At 38.7% G+C, this 19,809-nt stretch overlaps 2 protein-coding genes across 5 annotated transcripts in view; one reads left to right on the top strand and one right to left on the bottom strand.

Annotated features, from left to right (window-relative positions):
• On the bottom strand, window positions 1–15,699 carry FH (fumarate hydratase). 2 transcript variants are annotated; one of them, XM_072409431.1, is made up of 11 exons: window positions 15,541–15,657; window positions 13,369–13,456; window positions 10,588–10,722; window positions 8,322–8,432; window positions 6,363–6,539; window positions 5,340–5,522; window positions 3,771–3,936; window positions 2,947–3,150; window positions 2,297–2,424; window positions 1,351–1,504; window positions 1–231 (listed from the first exon to the last, which is right to left on the bottom strand). In XM_072409431.1, exons 2-11 carry the CDS (start codon window positions 13,393–13,395, stop codon window positions 89–91), a joined length of 1,428 nt encoding a protein of 475 aa, XP_072265532.1. In that variant the 5' UTR covers window positions 13,396–13,456; window positions 15,541–15,657; the 3' UTR covers window positions 1–88. The 2 variants fall into 2 exon arrangements, with proteins under 2 accessions (XP_072265532.1, XP_072265531.1); XM_072409430.1 differs by lacking the exon at window positions 13,369–13,456 and having other exon boundaries at window positions 15,541–15,699.
• Window positions 15,700–15,826: 127 nt separating this feature from the next.
• The window catches only part of PCNX2 (pecanex 2), a 56,027-nt gene continuing 52,044 nt past the window's right edge, over window positions 15,827–19,809 (top strand). For all 3 annotated transcript variants that reach the window (XM_072409427.1, XM_072409428.1, XM_072409426.1), the window contains exons 1-3: window positions 15,827–16,383; window positions 19,167–19,369; window positions 19,475–19,559. In XM_072409427.1, the coding sequence (XP_072265528.1) occupies window positions 16,231–16,383; window positions 19,167–19,369; window positions 19,475–19,559 (441 nt within the window). In that variant the 5' untranslated portion in view covers window positions 15,827–16,230. The remainder of the gene's footprint in view (window positions 16,384–19,166; window positions 19,370–19,474; window positions 19,560–19,809) is intronic.

Below are 19,809 nucleotides of genomic sequence, written 5' to 3'. Positions count from 1 at the left end.
TTTAATTTGATGGAACACTTTTAAACAAACTTTTATTCAAATGACAATGACAAAAATATCTGGAGCTCTGAAATTTACAGTTCATAAATTATTTTGGACCAAGCATATCTTCTGGCCTAACCCACTGATCAAACTGTTCTGCAGTCAGGATTCCCAGTTTTATTGCAGTTTCCTTTAGTGTGCCACCTTCCTTGTGAGCGGTTTTAGCAATTTTAGCTGCTTTGTCATATCCTACAAAAAAAAGAAAGGTGTAATATTAGTAAAATTATGAGCACTTTTCTTAAACAATAATGCTGTTATACAGTAAAGTTGACTTTATACAAAATGAAAAACATGTAAAAGCAATCCTGTGCTTTGGCCTTCACTTGTTTGTTCACTTTAGTAATTGTTCCAGTTATTCTATTTAGCTTTTAAATAGAACACCAGATAGAAAAGAAAGTATGGGACAGATTGTGTTTGGTTATTGGCTGTTACTTAGGGGTTGGGATACTGCCCCTGTGCACTATATAAGATTTGCCTAAAATATCTCAGACCTTACACAGTGCTCCCTATTCTAGCTACCAGAAGCTGAATGTAAGGGACACGGCTAAGATGTGATAAGTTCTGGCTTCACAGGAAGCAAAATATTGGGTATGGCACTTTTTTTTTTTTAACTCAAGACTTTAACGAATTAAACTCAACTAAACTTTCATTAAATCTACCAAATATATGCCAGGTGCTGCAAAACAAAATGTATACAGTGTGTAACAGTTCATTTTCTTTAAGTATAAATCCTGCCCACTGCCAGCAACTGCCTAGCAGAACCCTTGCACTCTGTGTGGGCTCAATCTAGGTGGTTGACACACTTCACCTATAGTGATGCAATCAGAAAAGCCTGCTAATTAAAAATCTCCTCTTCCACAGGGGTATGTTGGACCGCTGGACAGATCACAGTTTACCAATAAAGAACAAAGGTCCAACTCTGTAACATGTTGGCAGGGGATTTTTTTCTCCTCAACGCAAAGCTGATTTTTATTGAAAACAAACTGTAATCACATGTGTTTATGTGCCAGGGAGGTGTTAATTGTCTAACAACATGACTTTAGATATAGGAGACATTCATATAAGGGATTTAAATGAAGAATTGCTATTCAATGGTTTTCTGATAATGAATAGTTAGGGAGGTAAATATCAATGCCACAAAAATGGGTTAAAATATTTTTCTTTCTACTATGACCATATTGAGCAGCTGCTTCATGAAAGATCTGTATTGTCTTTTCCTGGATCAACAGTATTAGGCCAGAATAGTTTACTGCAAATAGTACATAATGTTTTTTTCCCCAGCCCTACTTTCTATCTAAAATCACTTACCTATATGGGGATTAAGAGCAGTGACAAGCATCAAAGATTCACTCATCAATTTGTTGATTCTCTCTGTATTTGCTTGAATGCCAACAACACAATTATCAGTGAATGAAACAGAAGCATCACCCAGTAGTCTTACTGAATTTAGAATATTTTTTATCTAAAATGGAAAAAAAAAAAAAACAAATGTGAGGGGGGAAAAAAAACCACAACAAGCTCGCATTTTTAATTATTTTTTATATCAAAAGGTTGTAGCAAAAATGAATGAACAGTAACAAAAAAACAAAAAAAATATACACAATAAAGTCAGCTTGTCTGCTCTACAATATTATATGAATTGTGTTTGACTGAATTGAGATTTCTTTGCTAAGACTTATTCCTTCCCAAAACATTGCACAATTGGGTAGACAAAACGTGTAAAATGTTGTAAAGTTAGAGGGTGGGACCACTAAATGTCTAATAGCTGGGGTCTAGCCTCCACCTGAGCTATAGAGTAAACTCTGCACCAATTTTACTATGGTAGTTAATATGGTAGTACCCCTAACAATAGTAGTTGCCCATCAAAGCTTCCATCCTAAATCCCTGATAACTATGAAAGTCATCATGAAGACCAGAAGAGATTTAAACCGCACCTCCAGGTAAAGCAACAGAGAGCAAGAGATCATAATGATTAAAAAATTATTTTTCTGTAGGAGGTACAAAGAGTATCTACCCAACAAAATACCAGTAGATAGGCAAAAGTGGTGGAAGGTTGAACACCTGAGCCAACCATTTATCAAAGAATCAGGCCTTTGGGTGCATTAAAGAGTGGCCTGGATTTTTAGGGTACCAAAGCATACTAAAGGATAGAAAATGGTAGATGTGCCTACTTCCTGTCATACGTTCACTTCAGTTTGTGTATAACAGTAGGTTAAAATGTATACTAATGAATTATAAAATTTGCTGTACTTACAATTAGAGGCTTGAAAACGTTTAACTCAAAATGTCCATTACTGGCACCTATAGATATAGCAACGTGATTGCCCATTACTTGGGCTGCTACCATAGTAACAGCTTCACACTGAGTGGGATTCACTTTGCCTGTGTAGAAAATTACAAATACAAAACTGATAAACATAACTGATACTTCACAGTAATCAAATCACTTTGGACAGTAAAATAGAAGCAAGCAGATGATGAAAACAGTTACAGAAAAAGAAAGTTTTCCATTGAATAATCCACATTGGCAATTTAACATTTTAAGACTTATTTTCAATTGCTTTAAAACAATCTCTGTTAATAAGTAGCTTGTCAGAGGAGAAATATAGATATTGGACTGCAGACTTGTTGTCTTTCATACCTTGGTGAGTTATTGATCTGGAGGAAAAGGTACATTACCAAGTTTTGGGACAATTGACATACACATGCTTGTTGGAGGTCAGTGGTCAGTGTCAATGTAGCAGTGCAAGGCAAAAATGGCAATAATTATTTGATGCCATTTGGTTTGGGGATATTGTACAGGTTGTAAAGTTTTCTAGGGCATAATTCAGTCAAGAAGCTTGGGAGATTCCTGGGAGTTGTAAAACCACTACAACACTTTAGTGTTCAAACAACATCTTTTACCTGGCATAATGCTGCTTCCAGGTTCATTTTCTGGCAAGATTAATTCTCCCAGACCTGATCGAGGTCCAGACCCAAGAAAACGAATATCGTTGGCAATTTTCATTAGGCTACAAGCAATGGTGTTTAGGGCTCCACTCAGTTCAACTAATGCATCATGAGCAGCAAGAGCTTCAAACTTGTTAGGAGCAGTGATAAATGGTAATCCTAAATTAAAAAAAAAAAAAAGATTACATATTAAAAACAAAACCTTTCAATTAACATTTACAAACAGAAACAAACCTACTATAAAGACAGAATTTTAAACTGTAAAATAAAAGTATACAGCACCTATTTTAATACATTTAAATGTAAAAGCCATGTATTACATTTTTAATTCCCACAGGCAAGGACATAAAAGAATATTGATTGCTCTTCGTTGAATGTTTTTCAGGCCTTCATCTCTCGGATATCAAATTCTGCAACCATGTCATGTATTAAAAAACCTGGCAGCTCACTTTAGTGTCCAAAGTACAATCATAGGAGAAACATCAAAAGCTCTCTTTAGTGAGCTTGGACAAATCCACAACTCATACTTCATACTTATCTTGACGCGTGGAAGTCACCCGATATATTCTTTTGTATGAGACATAACTGTACATGTGCAGCCAGTGGCGACACAGAAAAGCATAAAAAGAACATAGCTTAGGAAAGGCTGCAGCTTATGGTAAAGGTATGATTGCATCTGAGATCTTTATGAGGATAAGGCAAAACACAGTACAACAAGTCACCTTAAAAAAAAGGGAACTAATTGTTTGAAAAGCAACAGACATGTGTTGGTATCTTACCTGTAAGCTCAGACACCTTGGCAGCAACTTTCTCTGCAAATCCGATTCTAGTGTTTAATCCAGTTCCAACTGCTGTGCCACCAGCAGCTAATTCGTAAACTCTTGGTAATGCACTTTCAATTCTAGTAATGCCATACTTAATCTGCTGAACATAAGCACTAAACTCCTGGAAAATAAAAAGAGGAAAAAAGAGTTGAAAGTAAATGGGCTTTTAGGTAAGAAACAGTCTAACTAGAGAAAACAAGCTGACTGAGGTGTAGAAAGGCTTTTTAAGTAATCTGATGGTCTTATGCATGAAGGGCCTGGAATTTTTTGTGTTGTCTTATTAACATTAAATCCATTTTACCCTTTCCTGTTGCTATATAGAGCAAAGTAACTGAGAGTGTAAATGTTGGTAAGTAGGAAAGTTCAGTAAGACTTATCACATACCAGGCTTTTAAAGTAAAGTTACCAGTAAAGTCCGCCATGGGATTCATTGAAGAAAAGGATTCATGCGTGAGATCAGTCATTTTTTTTCCAATTTCACCAAAAGGCTTCTTCTGCGCATGCCTGAGATGCTCAGGCATGCGCAGAAAGAGCACCCAAGAGCCTCCCGGGATGCGCAACATAGGTATCCTGAGAGGCTTTGCACTCCCATTCATTGAATAAGGGGCTGTGCTGCACCCTTTAAAAAAATCAGAATTGTTACCCTACATAAAAGAGTTGTCTACCCCTTGTAAAGTTACATTTCTGAGTTTAGGTACGCTTTAAATAGTGGCATCATTTCCCTGGAGCAGTATGAAAATGACCCTTAGATCATCTACAAATTAGCCAATATTTTACTGTCCGTGAGGCCCTCATTTTCACAGCTTTACTTGCCACTAAGGAACCCAGGGACTTACTACATTTATTCTGATTTAGGACATACTACATGTGTGAGGAAACCAAAACTTACATGGCCCAAATACACAGTAAAAGACTTGGAAGACATGTAAAAGTTTTGATTTGGGTAAGATGCAGATTCAGTATTTATATGTGCAGTCCTGTTTCCTATTACTGTATGTACTTGAGATATTGCTCACCACGACTAATAGTGAGTGTAAATCTTTGTAGGGGAGACATATACAGTATAAAAGACAGCTAGACTAATTCTTAAGCACAAAATGCCACATAACAGTTTCTTGGCGTGATGGCTTTGTTAGTTTTCTTTTTCAATTAGGCTAAAAACACTTAAAAACAGGGCAGACCATACCATCTAATCTTGCCAGAAATGAAGTCTTTATCATTTACTATGCGATAACATGAAACCAAAAACAAACTTATCTTTCTCCTATAAAATGATAATTGCACAAGCTACCATGCCATGGAGATGAAAACAAAGACAGACATGTCAATCATGGCTCTTGGCATAGATACAGAGGAAGAGTGAGTGTAGTCGCTCTTAAACTTACCAGATTAAATGCAGGAAACAAAAGGCTTGAAAACGATTACTAATAAGGACATCATATCTATAGACTGGTAAGCTACAATATATTGCAAGTTTGTACTTCTAGAATCTAGATATGCTTGGAATATTAGTAAATACATTACCTGTCCCAGAGTAAGTGGCACAGCATCTTGGGTATGGGTACGGCCAATCTTAATAATATTTGCAAATTCCTTTGATTTTGCTTCCAAAGCATCATGAAGCTTTTTCAATCCAGGTATAAGAACATCATGGACTTCTTTTGCAGCAGCAATATGCATTGCAGTTGGAAAGGTGTCATTGGAACTCTAAATAGGAAAAAAAAATCAAATACATTTACAAATGCTTAACAATACAATGTAGGATGATAGTAATTTACAGCAAATACATTTCAGTGTTCAACACAGAACTTTTTTTAAGCTGGGTGGGAAGAAATTGTAGGTTGGTGGCAGCCCCTATATTGTGACCCAACTCTTCAGTAAACACCGAAAAACAGCCGGGTGTTTACTGAAAAGTGCTGGGTGAAGCCCCTGGGCTGGGGAGAACACTGCATTTATATAAATATATATATACACACATATGACAAACTGAAAAGAATTTACAAAAGCACCTAAAAGCAAAAATGTTAGTGTAAAAATACCCAAAAGAAGAAAGGATATACTTATTTCTTAGTGATAAGAATTTTTTTGTGTCAAACACAAACATCACAGAAATCTTTCTTTTAAAAACATTATAAATATTTTATTGATAACAAAACACAAATAAAACCAATATTAAAACTTTCTTACATATATGATTTTAGGAACCCTAAGAAAACCTCCTGATTTTTCTATTTTTTTATCCCTAGGAAGCCTTACACAATATTGCTCTCATACAACGGGGCACACAACTGGATGCTTATTCTTATTCTCAACGCATTTCACAGATACAAATCTGCTTCATCAGGAGTACAGGAGGTAAGTATTATTAGAAAGGATGCTAAATTCACATCAACACAACTTTGGATCCTGCAATCAAAGCAACAGCAACCAAGGCAACAGATGGAACAGCAGGGGGAGGCAAGTATCTGACAAAGGAGAGTATCAGCCAGGTGTTTTTAATTAAAAAGTACACTTAAATGTGTAAAAACAATTGCATATCTGACATACCTGGCTTTTGTTAACATGATCGTTGGGGTGTACTGGATTTTTGCTTCCCAGTTTTCCACCCATCATCTCAATGGCTCGATTGCTGATAACTTCATTGACATTCATGTTGGTTTGTGTTCCAGAGCCAGTCTGCCACACCGCTAATGGAAAATGATCATCTAATTTACCACTAGCAACCTTAAAAAAACAAAATATCTTAAATGCATGTACAAATACAAAAAAAAAAAATATCTTACTACAGCAGCATGTTCTAATGCTGTACTATATTGTTTTAAATTTGTATAGCTAAGTGCTAAGTTGTCTGCAATATTGTTTAGATCAAATAAAAATGAGCAATAGGAAAAAAACTCCCATAGTGATAGTTTTCTCAAAAAAACTATTTTAGTGATTATAATGTTTACATGGGCACACCCCTTGTTCTATTTTTAAAGCAAATTTAACTGCAATAAGGTTTGGCAGAATATTCAAAAACAAGGCAATGCAATTTTTTTTTATTGAAGAGACACTGTCTGCAGTTTGGAGAAGGGCAGTGTTTAACCCAGACACAATTTCTGGGTGGGAAGAAAATGTAGGCGGGAGGTGGCCCTTTATTGTGACCCAACTCCTCAGTAACCACCCAAAAACAGCCAGGTGGTTACTGAAAAGTGCCAAGTGGTGCACATAGTTAAAAGAGGATGAGAAGAGCACTGGAAGGGGTAAAATCACTTAACCAGACACAGTGACTGTCAGGAAAGGGGTTGTATTCTCTCCATGTGTATAGAACTAAGCAAATCTCAGCAGACCAGTCATTTAGATAAAACAACCACACTGGAAATATTATGGCCCCATTCTCTAGTACCTTTATATGAAAAAAATAATGTATTGCATTATTCCAGGACAGTGTTCAACTATTCAATCCTATGCACATTTTATATTATCATTTATAAAAAATGTTCTGCAGCACTACTGGCCCTCCCCTCAATGGTTGCAGCTGTAACACTTTGGCATTGAAACTTTTGTATTTCTTGGGTCTTGTCAAGTTGGAAGGACTGCAACAGCAGAAGGCAAAACGATGACACAGCTACAGCTACATTCCACCCCAAACTTTAAGACCTGCTTACATAAAGGCTTCTTTTATTTAGGAATGTAACATTATAAATCTGCTACAAGTAGCAAATTGAATGCTCAAAGCCAATGCTTGGTATGCATATGTGTGCACCCTGGACCAGCGGTCGCCAACTGGTGGTCCTGGAGAAAATTTAGGGGGTCTGTGGCTCTGGTCGGTGCACCCCAAGAGGGGTGAGGAGAAGGACCCCACTGGGGGGATGCACTGCCCAGAGCCACGGACCACATCCCCTGTACAATTACTAGGCTCAGGGAAGTGGGCGGGGTGTGTCCCTGGACACAACCCACCCACTCTCCCATTGCAGGCTCAGATCTGCGATGGGAGAGTGGCAGGGGTTATGTCATAATGACGTCACTATGGGTGAGTGACACCTGGCTCCCCCCGCATGCGTGGTCAGGAGCCGGTAATTTTAGTGGTCCATGGGACCAAAAAGGTTGGCAACCAAAAAGGTTGGCGACCACTGCCCTAGACCACAGCTCTCTATAGGGGTTTGTTAAGACATTTGTAAAGGAAGTGAGATTATTGCTTCTCAAAGGCAGAAAAATTTGCCACACTCAGGTTACTTCATAGAGGTTATAGGTGTTTACAGCAGTTCAGGCATTTGTTCAACTTTTTACCCAACTTTAATAAGTGACAACTGCAAGAAGCATCTAAGAATATGGAAAATAACATGTCAGTTAAAAAGCACAAATGTCTATGTAAAAACTTTTTTTCAAAAAAAGTAAAATCAGTACTTTGGAATATGTCTTGGATGATCATTGCTTTAGTTAGTAAATGTTAAAACATTATTCTACTGAGCAGACAAGTGAAAACTACCACCGACAACTTTTTGTTACGTTTATCTTATTGTTTACCTCATCAGCAGCTTTGGTAATATATTCTGCAATTTTGGGATCAAGACCATAATCCTTATTTACTTCAGCTGCAGCCTTTTTCAAGATTCCAAATGCTCTTATGACAGGTATCTGAAATAAATAAATAAAACAATTTTAGCTTTTCACAGCTACACCACAAAACAGCTGAAGTTCAGCCAATGTTTTATACCCCAAATATTTATACTATAATCCGTTGCCCATTTTACTTTCTTTTCTCTCTTTCTTAGTACAGCCCATCTACCCATGTGCGGATTTCAAAGTAATTTGTTTCTCTAACCTTGTCTTTTGGAGATTCCTAAAATATTGTATGGAAATAAATTAATTTAACATTTCGCTGTACCTAAGAGAGTATAGAGGATTCTGCATTTATTGGATACTGTAGACCTAAAGCCCTGTACAGATGTCAGATTTCTGTCACTGGAAACAATTTTTCCTTATTGTTTCCAGTAACAGGAGACTGAACAATGTCAAAAACACAGAGTTGTTCTGTTCTATGGAGGGGAAGGGGGAGAGACGAGTGCCCCCAAGCTGTGCTCCTCTCAATAGAAAAGTACAGTGGTCCTTCAACTGACTGATCCCATTGATCTGCCAGAATAGTTTGATGAACAACATCGGGGGACCATTGTACACATGCTAGATTTTCACCCAGTACTATCAATAAAAGGAAATTTATTTGTTAAAATACAAATAAAGATTATCAGAGATTATCTTCAGTGAAAATCAAAAAAAAAAAACCAAAGAACTATTGAAAGATTCAATGTATGCAAAAGTGATTTCTTCTGGTAAAATCAAACCTATTGATGACTTCACCGACCCTAGACAGACATAGACCTGGTAGAAAAATACTCCCGTTCGCTCCTCCAATGACCTACTACTGACTTTCTTCTCATTTAAAATAGCACTCAAAACCCATTTTTTCAAACTTGCCCACCCGTCTTCTCTTGCCTCTTAAACCCTCACTACTTCCCACCACTACATATCCCCTCTCTTATTGTGTGTTACTTTCCCCACCTCCTAGATTGTAAATTCTGGGCAGGGTCCTTTCCTCGTCCTGTGTCACTGTCTGTATCTTTCTGTCATTTGCAACCCCTATTTAATGTACAGCACTGCGTAATATGTTGGTGCTATATAATTCCTGTTTAAAATTATTCATAATAATGGAAAATGAGTACATTCACAATGTTATGGAATATGACATACAAATAAATATATTTAGAAAAATGCTACTAGCAAACATCTTCAAACTGAAACCCAATACATCATATGGACAGCAGATGAGATAATGGCATTGGGTAGAGCCTCAAACGCTGCCAGCTAATTATTATCAGACAGTAAAAGCCATTGCCGATATGAGAAGACTACAGAACTTCAAGCAGCAATTTAAAAAAAAAAATGTTGGTACTTAGCGGTGCATCAAAGGTAATGAATAAATTATACAATATTCTATTAGGATATTCACCATCTTATTCTATTCTATTCACCATCGTCTTATCTAATGCAGATATCCAAGTCACAAACTTTCTGACAGGCATGGACATCTTGATGATCTAAACCAGCAAAATTATTATGTTTTTTTATTTTAAGAAGGCTGCATTCTCAAGTGTTTTGTTATGATAATAATAAACAGATTATTAAAGATGGGCATGGGTAGGAATTGACTAATACAGTATATAAGAACAGTGCCTAAAAATGTAAAAAATGTATTTTAAAATATGAATTTCACACAGTTCCTGTTTTGCTGTTCTAATGTCTAATGTCTTCCTGTGACTCTAAATTCCTCTGTATCTTTGATGACTCCCATGTCACCTGTGCCTCCTGTCTCTTACTGTTTGTCCCATTCCTCGCTTTCTGGTACTAGACCCCTGGCTTTATTTCTGACCTCGCCTGTTTGTTGCCTGTCTCGACTTCGGCTATTATCAACTACTCTCTTGCCCACTGATTTGGTACTTCTCCCTGTTCTGCCCACTTTAGGGTGCCCATGGACTAGTTAGACTCTGCGCCTTGGCCTTCTTACGGCTCACATTCACACTGTGCAAGGGGGTGCTGTTCTTGTACCCCCTTGCACAGTGTTAATGTGAGCCCTAAGAAGGCCAAGGCGAAGAGTCTAACTAGTCCTTGTGCACCCCAAAGTGGTTTAGTTACTCTAAGCATGATGCAGACCAGGTGAGTGAAGGTCCACTTTAATGACAAATATCTTTATATTTTCACCAGAAAAAAACAGGGGTAACTTATTTATGATACTTACTGGCATGCGTTCAGTGACACCTCCAATTTTGAAATTCATTGTGGATCGAACAGTTTGAGCTCCATAGTACTTGTCATTTGGGACTTTTAGCTCACCAAATGTGTCAGATTCAATTCGGTAGGATTCTGAGCTGGCCTGAAATTACAAACATTAACACATAAAGTTGGTAAAATATATTTTGAAAAAAAAAACAAACAAAAACAAAACTTTAAATTAAGTCCATGTGTACAGAAAGTAAAGCAGAACGCAGATATAAAACAGCAGCAATTTGCTCTCCTGGAGGAACATTATCTGTAAGAAACAGAATGCCAAGTGATGACCTGTGCTCTCTCAAGCCTGTTGATATTGAGACGACCCTAAGTATTTATATTGGTTCTTTATAAAAAATAATTACTAAGGAGAAGAATTTGTACTGTATTAGATAACCTGTATTTATATTTATGTATACAGGAATGTGCTGACAATGTTCAGATATTTTATACTATATGCAGACTTCCTGACACCAAGGATGGGATTATGGTGATAGAACAGTCTGGTTTAACAAATTTCACACCTCCTGGTTTTGTACAATTACTATCTGCAAACTCATGTTCAATGGTGAATGGATTAAGATGTTTGTGCTGTGTGAGTATGAATGATGGGATATTTTCCAACACCAGTGGAACTGATAAAGCAGCTTGGAAAGCTGTGCATTGTCTTCAATATTACAAGAACCTGTACAGATTAATGTGACTACTACTAGATTTTTTTTTTAAGTTTTTTTTTCCCCTCAGACTGTGTCTGAGTGGAAGAGTAGTAGGACTGCCCTTGCTGTGCTGGACTATTAGTCAGCACATCTTTTAAGTTTTCCACTAAAAGAATAAAAACCTACACGGAAGCTATGATGTAGCTAAACACCACTAAAGCCTCCCAGTATTCCTACAGACTGCCTGTATGATAAAGGAGGTTATCAGAGACTGTCAGCATGTTACTGGACTGGTTTCATTTATTTCAATTTAATATAAATACACACTGAATCCTAAAAGGAATGTTCACTGCTCACCCAAGGCTGAGGCCAGCAAATTCTAATTCCTCATTATGAATCCCAACATCTGCATACAGAATGGAAGAGGCCACAGAAAAATAAATGCTTCCATGAGTTTTACAGCAAAGAAAGAACAATTAACTGCAGATGTCACATTTATTTGAAGTTATGCAATTCATCAGCTGTTTGAACTGGCAAACACCACTTCAACTTTATATCTCTCTCACATGATGTACATAATTTAGCTTTGCACGACTGACCAAGTCCTTTTTCTTTGCAGAATGCACTGGACCCTGGCATAGAAAAGCCACTTCACTTCCACTATCACTCAGAATGGAATAAAGTAAAACACGAAGTTTCATTTTGCTGGATAACCAACAACCAAGTGAAAACTTGTCTGTGGGTCCATGTATTAGCATGCATACAATCCCAAAATAAATTCCAAGTTTTCACTTTTTTCTTTTATATATTCCAACCTAGTGTTCTTGCTAGTGTACCCTAATATGTGGATGTACTAATTGGTCCTGCAGGGTTAAAAAGTTTGAGAACGACATGGAAGAGGGATAGAAAGGGACACACGCAAAGAATCACCATTCAATTTCTAACACACAGAGCAGGCGTAATACATTATAGTTTTATTATATTTAGAAGCCAGGAAACAGAATTAGAATTTTGCAATAGTTCTTTTTACAAATAGGAGCTACAATATTTGCTTTATAGCTGTACTTTGCTATTAGATTTTACTAGGTTTCAAAATGACCATGGAAGTACACAGCTGTATGCCAGATACCAAACAGGAGAACTTAGGACCCCTCTGAGATAACTTGATTCCTATGCTGCACATGTTACGGTTTATCAGGGTTATCACAGTTTATGTTGAAATTCCAATGTTTACTTGTTGGGGTCAAAGAAAATCATTAAAAGATATGTTGCAATGGCATTGCTAACTTCAAAATTTCCTATCATAAATTAAAACTTTCTATAACTATATTGAATTAGCTAAATAAGTTATTTTTAACCTGTGACATACATTATTCACATTACATGCATATAGGTAAATACACAAGTGTTACGCCCCAAGAAGGGATTCAGAAAAAGGGATACATAAACATATAGAAAAAAACAAACAGCTAGAATTAAAGTAAAACATTGTAAACTACTGGGGGAAAGGATTCTCTAGACTAAATAACCAATATCATAAAAAGCCTCTTCAAGGTTAAATGCCACTTTGTATTAATACCTGCAGCCTGGGATGCCTAGTGGAGTTTGGAGAAAGGCTATACTCCACGCTAAAAGGGGATGGGAGAACACTGTACATAATTGTAACTGAAACGTGGTGTTAACTGAAAATAGTGGCAAAGGCAAAAAAAAAAAAAAAAAGATTATAGTGTAATAAGTTATAGTGTAATAAGCTGTGTGTGTCATGGTTTCATAGGTTAAGTTAACTGAGTGGACCTTGTAACCTTAAAACAGCGGTAGTACTGGCCAGATATTAATATTAGCTTACTCTCCTATGGCAATGGGAGAACTGTAACCCAATACTATGATCCAGAACTGCTAAAGCCCCCCTTATCAAAAAAAAAACAAAAATAAAAAAAATAAAATGTGACAACCGAGCAAGGTACACTAAAACATACTCTTCCTCTATACATGTGTTTCAGACTTTTTTTCTCATTGCAATCATTCAATGTTAAACTTCTATTACACATGAGCAGCTCAGTGTAAGATGCCAGGCTATGTCAAGTATCCCAACATACCCGGTGCTTGCTGAGACCGGATGTCATTTACATCATCCTGGCCAATGAAGATGACAGCCAGAAGAAAAGCAGATGAAACTGGCAGCACCTACAATGGAACGGGGACAAGCGCATGTAAATAAAAAATTGTGGTCAAGGTAAGTCTTCACCTATCCCTACTGCGATAAAGGATCTGCCTGGTCAAAATTTTTAGTTTTTACATTTCTGCTTTAGGAACTCAATGACAGCATTGTGCTTCTTGTTCGGAATCCATTTTTCACCCGCAATGAAGAAAACAATTCTGAAACACCTGTATAGATGAGTAGCTCATCTATCAATGTGTGCAGTTTTAATAACCTATGACAATGAAAATAAAAAAGGTAACCTATGCAAACTTTTGCATTACTATTGGTACAGTACATGTGTCTGTATATACATACATTTATATACAAGTAGTCCCCGGGTTACATACAAGATTGTAGGTTTGTTCTTAGGTTACATTATTTTATTAAAAGCAATTATGTCAGATGTTTGTCTCAACATATTATTAAACAGCATGGTGCCAGTTACTGTAAAAAATCTTCACTGTGAGTTCAAAACAAAGCAAGAAAAAAAAATTATGGAGCCTAGACATTCATAAACCCACTAGCGGTATTCCCGAGTGTGACTCGGGGTGGATTTACCATGCAAAAAGTGGTAATCCCGAGTAACACTCAGAGTCGCTTAAAACATAAAACAAAACCCACTTACCTTGTTTCGTTGTCGTCCCCTGGCGTCCTGCTGGTCCTCGGGACACATCTGCTTCCTCCGATCTCCAGCTGGCAACTGCAGAGACGTTCTCCGTGATGTCGCTGCATGTGTCGGTGCAGGCAGGAGGAGAGCGGGATATTCAAATAATTTTGTGTTGTATTTAATACAAAATAGCTGTATTGAGTCCAACACAAACAAATCTTAATATAAAATAATATATATATATATATATATATATATATATATTTATATATATTTATTATACATGCTACAGAACACTTACATTACAGGTTTTAGTATTTTTATGCACTCTTGTTTTGAAATATTTTGGTGAGTTATGCCCAAGAATTATAGGCCTACAATGTAAAATACATTTCCATGCAAAAAAAGTAACGCTTTTTGCGTGGAAATACGGACAGAATTAGAACACTAAGGGGGGGTTAACTTCTGGAGCAATCTGTGCTTTGATTTGCAAAAAAGAAACAACTGCAGAGTTTGTCCTGGTCATTAAAGAGTTACAAGAGGCTGCAGAAAGAGCTCACCCGCCTAAGATCACTCACAACCTCAGCTGTGTTTAGCAAAAGATTTCTTCGCAAGTCATGCAAACTGCCCTCAGTCCTCCCTGTCAAGCCTCTGTCCTACACACAGCAAGCAGGGAAGCCATCTTCGTAGCTGGGAGGCGTCTGTATGTTGGATGTCCTTTACCCGGGGACTACATGTATGTCTCTGTGTATATATGTGCACAACATTATTCCTGCGGTCTTTTGGCTACTTTGCGGATTTCTTTCTTTGCAGAGATGATCCATTCTTATGGCTGTTTATCAGTATTGTGTGCTCAGGCTGATATAAGGATTGTGTCAGGGCAGATTCATAATGACCTGGGCTCAAAGGAATGACACCAACATGAAAGGCAGACAGTGGCAGAGATGAGATCTGGGGGGTCCATCCTGCACCTTTAGGCTTTTAAATGATATAACACTTTACAATTACAAGTTGAGAATAAACATGTTTAAAGTGAGCCTGTCATAAAAATATTATGGAGGCTGCCATTGCTGCTCTCTCCAGCAGATCATATTGCCTGGCTGTGCCTGGCATCAATACTTCTTCTATCACATATCAGTGAATGTTTGTAGTGAATGGGGATGGGAGCCTGGCAGAAGTCCTGATCACTTTGTGTTACAGATCTGTGACTTGGAATGTATTGCAGGCCAGGCACCGGTATGATATTGGATTATTATCACTTTCAGAAGGAATGGTGATCAGTGGCAGTCTTCATAATTTCCTCATAGTCAGCCTTCAATACCTAAGAAAGATCCTTTAGTGTTTCCATGATCTGCCCGTGACTTTGACATTCGCCGGATGGACTCCCAACATGAACAAGGAGCAGACATACAGAGGCCCGGGGAAGGTCACCTCTAGGACTTTACACACACCGAATCTTACCATCCTGCTCTGATTCCACGGGAACTGCAGCCTGATGGTAGCGGAGCCCGGCCTGGCCGTGCCGGAGATTTGTCTGAGGATCTGCAGAGAAGTGACAGAGCGCTGCATGGTGACTGCACGGCGAGCTCACACAGGCAGCCCACTCTAGTGACAAGCAATCAATCGCCGATCCATGCGCGGGTCAACAAGAGAGTGCACTGCTAAGGAAAAGCAATCGATTACCGATGCTGATATTATCATAAGAATCCGCTATGACGGCGGGGAAATAGTAAATAGAAATCTATAGCAAGGCGCGAGAGCGGAAGAATTATCTGACAGAACACTCAAGTTATATACGTGAGGGGCCACAGGCTGCTCTCAGGGGCCCCCTGTATGTGTATATTAGGGCATGAGGGGGTCTCTCAGTAGATGTATATTGGGGCCCTCAGTCTTGCGGTATGAGGGGCCCCCGGTCAGTATTGCGGTATGCTCGGGTTACGTCAGTGCCATCGGGCTGTGTCGGTGTTGCGCAGTGCTCTGTGTAAAGCGGTGACGGTGCTGTATGGATTGCCTGTACGGGCTCTGTGCATTATGCTCGGCCTCCTATAGACTTCCATAGGCGATGACGGTGACGGTGCTGCGGCTTGTCTCTGCCCCCGGCCGCCCCCACTCTTAGCGGACCTCTATCCGGGCAGAGCCGGCACTGCAGCAATGGGCTCCGATATCCTGCAGATCCTCCGCCAAGGTGTGTGGGCAGCACTGACCGGAGGATGGTACCACGACCCCCATGACAGCCAATTCAATAACATCTGTCACCTGTACTTATGGGTCTTCCTGCTAGTGTTACCTCTCTCCATGCACCTGGTGAGTTCAGGCTGTGCAGACACACATTGACATATATATATATATATAACACATATACACACACATATATATATATATATATATATATATATATATATATAACATGTGCGTGCTGTATACTGTGTTATTGATATTATGTGTCTCATGCTGCTTGCTGACAATTGCTGAAGGATTGCTGCATTGGTAACTTGCATGTCATTGTGACCCTCTGTCCTCCTGGAATAGGATCAGACATTGTGACAAGCTGCATGGGTTCATGTATAGATGGGGGAGGATGATGGTGATCTATCAGCATAAAGTGACCCCAAAGATAAATGTTTCATTATTGCTGCAGTGCACCATGTACACCTGAGAGCTTCATGATTTGTATTTCCTCCTCTCTTCCCTGACACTTTATTTTTCAGGGTGACAACATTCACCTACAGCCCTATAATACAGCATTGTCACCCCACGCTATGGGGCAGAAAGCTCACTCAGCTAATAGTAGGATGTACAATTATAAGTATAAAGTTGATGTGAATCTGATATCTAAACACCCATGTGAGCTGTAACATGCTCATGACATATGAAAGTTCATTTTCAATTTTTTTTTAAATGTGCAGCTTTTATTCAAATAATCCCTAGTGACCCTGGCATGATGATCCTTGTTCAGGTCCTGACATATGGAGCAGAGTTTATTACCCAGGGTTTAGCCCAGCGGCAGCCAACCAGTGGTCTGCGAGAAAATTTTAGTGGTCTGCGGCTCTGGCTGGTGCTCCGGGGGGGGTGCACTGGTCAGAGCCAGTCACTCTGGTGAAAGTTTCTTCCACTTTGAGTGACACACGGCTGCCCGCACATGCACAGTCCGGAGCCTGTAAGTTTAGTGGTCCATAGGTCTGAAAAGGTTGGCAACCACTGGTTTAGCCCCAGGGTTCCTCCAGAGGTTGCTAGGGATTCCTCGGGCAATGAACAATATGCGCCTCTCAGATGACACCAAATATATGTTTGGAAATCTGTAAGGGTGACCTTTTTCCTTCTGACCACCACAATATTTACTATGAGCTGTGGATATAGTAATCATAGAGGGGGGTTCTCTAAAGATTTAGAAGGTATTTCAAATGGTTCCTCTATGTTAAAAAGTTTAAAGAGGAACTATACCCAAAACTGCAAGAAAAAAAAAATACACTTACCTTCAATCCACAGGGCAGGCCGATCACTCCAGGGCTATCCTGCATTGGGTCAGGCAGCGTCCTGGAGCCAGCACTACGGGCGCCACCATCTTCTCCTCTGTTTCCTGTTCTTTATCTTACATCACCCGACCCAGCCGTGAGATCGGGTGATTTAGGATGAAAAAAGTTGCTCGGGCATACGCAGAAGGAGTGCCCAAGGGAGCCCAAGGCACCCCGGGAGGCTTTGTGCTCCCATTTATTCTCGACCGCCTAGGCGATCAAGAATTAGGGGGTAGTGCTGCACCCTTTTTTTTTTTTTAAAAAAGGGTGTTGCACTTAATAAAAAAGAAAAAAAACACACAAAATTTTTATTTAACATAAAAGGGTTCTCTACCCTTTTATGTAAAGTAAAAATTGTGAGTTTAGGTAGGCTTTAAGAAACACTGATATAGATTAACACAACCCTGTACCCCAGTTTAGCCCTCCATTGCTATTCTTTTTTCAGGGTTTCTGGTACAGTCACCTTAAAAAAACTCAGCCCAATTATGCCTTGGAACCATTGCACAAGAAGTGGCTGAAAGTAAAATGTGAAAAAAAGAGATGGGATGTAGAAAAGAATAAAAAAGTATTGTAGTAAAAGTGATGTAAATTGTTTTTGCTACACAGCATTATAGCAAACAAAGGGACCTTTTAGAGGAGAAGAGAGGATATCACTTTTACTTACATCACATCACATTTACACATCACTGGATTACTATACACAGAAAGCTGCAATTTCCATCCCATTCCTTAAATACGGGCGGCTGTATGGAGCCTGCAGTACATTCTGTCTTCCTAAAGGACAACTGTCATGGCTCTCCTGGTCTGATTATTTCTTGTGCCATTGTGACAGCAATCTTTATTTGCAGCCCTGCTTGGTTCTGCTTATCTTTTCTTCAATATGCATCCCTATCCACTCCCCTATATTTTTACATGTATATTGTAGCCCCAATCATTCCTAAGCAGGGAATCATATTCATAGGGCAAAAGGCAAGGACACATCTGAAGAATTGTAGTGTGGTTCTGGGCAGAGATTACAGAAACAGGCAGAGGTCATTTATGTTTCAATCTAGATTAGTGTTTCTTAGCCAGGGTTCCTCCAAAGCTTGCTAGGGGTTCCTTCAGCAATTATCAGTTTTGTCCCTCTCAGTTCAGTTTAGGTGACAAAAATGATCTTTTTGGCTTTCTGTAAGGGGGACATTTTTCCCACCGGCCAGCACTGACCACTGACCTCCATACTAATGTACCATGAGCTGTGGATATAGTAATTATAGCAGAGGTTCCCTGAAGATCTGAACATTTTTTCAAGAGTTTCCCCATGTAAATAAGGTTGAGAAAGGCTTCTCTAGGTGGACTAAACTCAGGGTGAGGAGTGAAGAGTGTGGTCACCTGTGGTGTGGTGCCTGTAAGCATCAGTTTTAGTCTTTACATGTATCCCTGAGGTGCATTTCTTGATCCCAGGTGTAAACTATACATGGCACCTTGACTTTTGCCCAAGCTAACGCTTCTCCTGATCTCTCTATTATTGATGTTACTGCATTGCTTTCTTACCATTGCTGTGCACTGCAGTATGTTTACTGACTGTATTTCCCACAGGGCTTGCCTCCAACAAGATTCACATTATGCCTTTACTGCATATCCACAACTGTGTTGTTTACAGTGATTAAATTTGTTAGTTTTCGACTTCATCTAATGTTTGACAAAGGAATGGTGGACCATCATAAAAAACACAGCAAAAAAAACAAGAAGGTCAAAGATTCTGACAGCATCAATATTTCAAGTGAGCACACGGCTCCTAGGTGAGATTTTTACTACTATGTATTTTCTTACACTTTTCTAAGCATTAGTGTAAATTAGTGTGTACCTAACTCCTATAAAGAAAGCACGTTTCTGTTTTTTGACAGCAATTCAAAGAATGTAGAGTTGGATATTGATGAAGTTACTCATAGCCATCAGGACAGCAACACTGCAACATCCCCAGGCTCAGTGGCAAGTATTCTATAGATATGCAGTTGTACACACAATATATTGCCCCATTAATGTTTATAATGTATGATGGCAATATAGACTACAGAATTGCCAACACATTTCTGGGAACAGCCTTCTCAGTATACAGTTTTGCTTGAAAGTTTGTGAAACCTTTCAAATTGACTATATTTTTATATAAATTTGACTTAAAACAACATCCGATTTTTAAAAAAGTCCCGAAGATAGATGCAGAAAACCTAGTTAAACAAAA

Source organism: Pyxicephalus adspersus, chromosome 4 (assembly GCF_032062135.1).
Source record: "Pyxicephalus adspersus chromosome 4, UCB_Pads_2.0, whole genome shotgun sequence".
NCBI classification, from domain to species: Eukaryota; Metazoa; Chordata; class Amphibia; order Anura; family Pyxicephalidae; genus Pyxicephalus; species Pyxicephalus adspersus.
The sequence above is the reverse complement of the archived record's forward strand: the minus strand, read 5'-3'. Positions and strand labels throughout refer to the sequence as shown.

What these genes read in the sequence shown, in the direction of transcription:
- FH (XM_072409430.1), bottom strand. Translation starts at nt 15,648, where the DNA reads ATGCAGCGCTCTGTCACTTCTCTGCAGATCCTCAGACAAATCTCCGGC. An exon ending in TTACCAAAGCTGCTGATGAG is followed by an intron (nt 6,540 to 8,321) that starts GTAAACAATAAG and finishes TGTTTTTTTAAG; the next exon opens with GTTGCTAGTGGTAAATTAGA. An exon ending in CAAGGTGTCTGAGCTTACAG is followed by an intron (nt 3,151 to 3,770) that starts GTAAGATACCAA and finishes TTTTTAATTTAG; the next exon opens with GATTACCATTTATCACTGCT.